The sequence below is a fragment of the Belonocnema kinseyi genome, chromosome 1, assembly GCF_010883055.1.
Source record: "Belonocnema kinseyi isolate 2016_QV_RU_SX_M_011 chromosome 1, B_treatae_v1, whole genome shotgun sequence".
Taxonomy (NCBI): Eukaryota; Metazoa; Arthropoda; class Insecta; order Hymenoptera; family Cynipidae; genus Belonocnema; species Belonocnema kinseyi.
This window is the reverse complement of record NC_046657.1, coordinates 98,182,806-98,187,230: the sequence shown is the minus strand read 5'-3', so window position 1 is coordinate 98,187,230 and position 4,425 is coordinate 98,182,806. Positions and strand designations below refer to the sequence as shown.

Genomic DNA, 4,425 nt, shown 5'->3' with positions numbered 1-4,425 from the left:
GGCGTCATTTGAAGGATCAAGCTCGACGAAAATGGTTCACATTAGTGAATACTAATGCCATCTTTTAGAATTTTCAGGTACTTATCAGACTGCCTAGTATGTGAACGATTTCCGCGAAGAAGCCATCATTACTAAAAATAATGTAATGATGACTTTGAAATATAGATATTATATTTCAGATATAAGAGTTTGGAAATTTGTAATTTAAAATGATCTCTAGACAGAATTCGACGAGTAAAAGAAAACTTCTGTAGTTATAGTATTATTTTTGGCTTAATGTTGGTTTTGTCAGAATCGAGTGAAAATTATGTGATACGATGTACTCAATCGTAATCTTTTATCTGATTTAGATTTTTGAGTCAAAGTTATTCCGTTCGTAAGTATTTGATATTGCAACCATATTTATAAAGAATTAAATCATATTTTGTTCAAACTAATAATAATATTAATCAATGAGGCCATTCATGGAAAAAGGAGTCATAAACCATATTTTCAACTTTAAAAAATACATGTATCGTTTTCAATCGTAAGTTACGTTTTGGCGTGATTGCTTTCTCCATTAATGACCTTAATATGAAATAAAAAAAAGTAACACTTTTCATTAAATTCTTTAATTAGTCCATTTATTTACTTAATAATAGAATGCGAAAAAAATAAGATTTGAGTATCTGCACGTGGAATCTGCAATAAGGAAAAAATGTAAAGAAAAGTAGACAACATGATTACAAATTATCAGAAATAATTTTTTATACCACTGATTCATGTTAACCTTATCAAAACACCTATTTTCCATTAGTGAAATTACAGTTTCCTTTTAATCTCCTTATCTTTGAAATTAATCTTTTTCATGGTAAAGTCATGTTCAGTGATATTTAGTAAAACGATATTGATCGATACTGAATGAAAAATTGACATATAAATCATCAAGAATTTCGAAAAATAAATAAGATTACAGTATAAAATATAATGTAATAATAAATAAAACTCAAAAAATATAAATGGCAAATTTTATCAAAATTTTTAATCATATATTAGTAACTGGTAATATGAACTAATTTCAATATCTTGATCTATTTCTCTCTTTCATTATCCTGAATTAAAATCTAATTATTTTGTTTTTGTTTTTTATACATTGACAGACAGAGTCAAGATTCACATACTGTTTTGCATATAATTATCGATTAAATTTTGGTTTCTGAACACTTATCATTATGACATTATCTATCTATTTTTATCAATGTTGATTATCACTAAAATCGGTTTTAGTAACGATGAACACCTCAATGAAAACGATCACGTTTCTTGTATTTGTAAGCCTCTTTCCTAGTTTTTCATACTCAAAAAATGTGGAAATTGATCAACTTCAGAAAATTTTCAAGCTTCTGGAACCGAGAAGTGTTCTCGAGATTTATTCTAGTTCAAACCTAATTGAGAGAGATAATAATTCGAGTTGTAAGAGAGATATTTTGGTACAGCTAAATCAAACCTATGAGGAATTATCTACAAAAGTGGATTCGATATGGGCCTTAAAAAGTTAGTCTTCATTTGTATATTATATTTTTAAAATATCTTTAGTGACTGTGATGAATAAACTATGGTTACAATTTATTTTAGTGTTAGATGCAAGTACAAAAATTCCTTCTGGAATATTCACTGGAAACATTGTCGATTTAGGAATGTTTGATGAGTGTCTTTCAGTCTCAGAAATCGTTGAAGAAACTGTAATTCGAGGACGTCATTGTATGTATTCTTTCAAGGTCCGCAACCTTCCTGCAAGTATCACATTTTCGATTTGTCTTCCTTCATCATGTGACGCCCAAGATGTTAAATTTATTTATGAAAAAGTGAAGAACAATTCTATTGACAAAAATGGCGCGGAAAATTGGAAAATCGATGCTTTTGATGCCACCTGTTCGAGTGTGGACAGAGAAATATCCGTTGGAACTATAATTACAATGTTGGTAATAATTCATTCTTTGTGGAAAAAAACTACCAAATTGTCAGCTTTTCTTAAAAATTTGCATTTTCTTCTTACTTTTTGAAGAATCTTTTAACGCATTTTAGAAAGTAATATCTGAAACATTAGGAAAAAAACAATATCTATAAAATTATAAATTTGAAAAAAAATGATTAAAAAAGCATAACAAATTTCTGCAACAAAGTATCCAAGAATACAAAAAGAATAAGATTTAAAAGTTTTGAAAAATGCAAAGATTGTTTTCGAGTTTGAAGATATAAAATTAATTGAAATTTTAAAAATTAATAATACTCACTTCTAATAATTCCACTTTAAATTTAATTAATAATGATGTTTTTCATACAAAAATTACAATAAATGCAAAAATTTTCTTCAAAAACTGCATTTACAATATAATATTAAAATCGTACTTTAAAACAGTTAACAAAAAAGAATATAGAAATTTGCATGACCAATTATTCACAGAATGTTAAAAATAGAAGTGATAAAAATAAAATAAAAATTTCAGCATAAACAGCTGCCGATTTTAGATAATCAGTAGATAAGGTAGTTGTGGAAAAAATCGCGTCATCAGAAAAAAATGTTCTATATAATTTTAAGAATTCAAATGATACCATCAGTCCTGTTTCATGCAAAAAAAGCATACTTTATTATGAAGAAGGTTTAAAACTTTAAAAAACTAATTTTTGAACAGATTGTGTATTTGACTTTTTTTTTAGTACGCTATTATTAGCATATATGATTTTTCATTTTTTATCTTTGTTTAAAACTATTTTTTGATTTTTTGTATTTTATATTTGTTAACATGAACTTGTTTAGTTTATTTGTTTGATGACATTTTTTAAATAATTAAGGCAATTTATTAAATGTAACTTGAAATTGTAATTATTGTCTAAAATATGTAAATTTATGCAGGAAGTTAAGTCAATTTCATTAGTGAGTCTACTAACTCTTTGATCATTTTTTCAGAGTAATATTGTCTACGATTGTGCTATTCTTGGTAATCTGTACATTTCTACAATCCGTTAAAACAAAACTGTGTTTTTCATCTAAATGGGCAGAAATTCTAGGAACATTTTCATTGTACAGTAGCTCTCAAAGAATTTTCAATACCAAAATTCACCCATCATCTTTTCCTGCTCTTCATGGGATTCGGACTCTTAGTATATTTTGGATCGTTTTGGGCCATTCTTTCACGTCGAGAATGTACAATCCATTTGTAAATTCCTTTGAAAAATATAAAGTAAGTACTAAATATTTTTAAAAAATTATTTTAAAAAGTTCCCACTTGTTTTCCCTAAATTATGATTCATTTATATGAGAAAGAATTTATTTCAATTGAATGGTATTAAAATAATGTATTTTTTATTACCTAGTGGTTTCAAACGTGGGGTAGTTTATATGTTTTCCTTGCGGCTTTTGCGGTAGATACATTTTTTCTGATCAGTGGATTTCTGATGACTTATCTCGTTCTTAAAGAAATGTCAAATGGAAAGAAATTCAACATTTTTTTGTATTATATTCATCGCTATATAAGGTAAAAAGTCTTATTTAACAATACTCATCACTATTTAATGCAAATTAATTAATTCAGTACATAATGCTTCCTAATCAAATAAATATAGATTGAAAACGGTGTATGTCTAAGAATAAAAGTTCATTTTCATTAGAGTAGTTGTAGTAATGTGGTAAAAACCATTGATTAAATATTGTAAAATATTGTATAAACAAGTTATTTTAAAAAGTTTTTTAAAACTTGTATATTTGTACACATTAAAAAAAGTTTTACATTTCATTTAAAATATTTATTTTCTTATATTAGATTAACACCAGTCGTAGGAATGTTATTATTAATCACAATATTCATTCTCCCACATTTGGGTTCTGGGCCAATTTGGGAAAAATCGTTGAAAAATATTCTGAGTGGAACCTGTGAACAAAAATGGTGGACTCTTCTGGTATATGTTCAAAATTACGTCAGAACTGATATCGAGGTACAATTAAAATTAATTTCCCTATATCCAAAATCTTAAAAGAAATGTCGTGAACCAAAAATCAGGAAATTTGCTATATGACTATAAGATGGTTCTACTCTATAAAATATTTTATGTTTATTTTTAGTGCCTAGGACACACATGGTACTTGGCAGCGGATATGCACTTCTATTGGATTTCACCAATTATTTTAATCCCTCTCATGAAAAAACCAAAATTGGGTTTGGCGATATTAGGATCCTTAGTTATTGCCTCACTCATAAGTGTTGGTACTATGGTGGCTGTTAATGGATACATTTCTACTTTGTATTCGAACTCTGCACCGTAAGTTTAATTATTATATCATTATCGCAACATTATATACAGTCTGTCAAGTTAAAGCGTGGGTGGCTTTACTCGCAGTCGGTAAGGTGTATCGACATGATTTTGGTGTCAAAATATTAAGAAGAGCTC

At 27.4% G+C, this 4,425-nt stretch overlaps 1 protein-coding gene across 1 annotated transcript in view; it reads left to right on the top strand.

Annotated features, from left to right (window-relative positions):
- Positions 1 to 4,425, top strand: part of LOC117179005 (nose resistant to fluoxetine protein 6-like) — a 13,224-nt gene that overhangs the window by 5,118 nt on the left and 3,681 nt on the right. The window contains exons 2-5 of the mRNA XM_033370619.1: positions 1,615 to 1,961; positions 3,355 to 3,515; positions 3,801 to 3,972; positions 4,100 to 4,296. Coding sequence (XP_033226510.1) covers positions 1,615 to 1,961; positions 3,355 to 3,515; positions 3,801 to 3,972; positions 4,100 to 4,296 — 877 coding nt within the window. The remainder of the gene's footprint in view (positions 1 to 1,614; positions 1,962 to 3,354; positions 3,516 to 3,800; positions 3,973 to 4,099; positions 4,297 to 4,425) is intronic.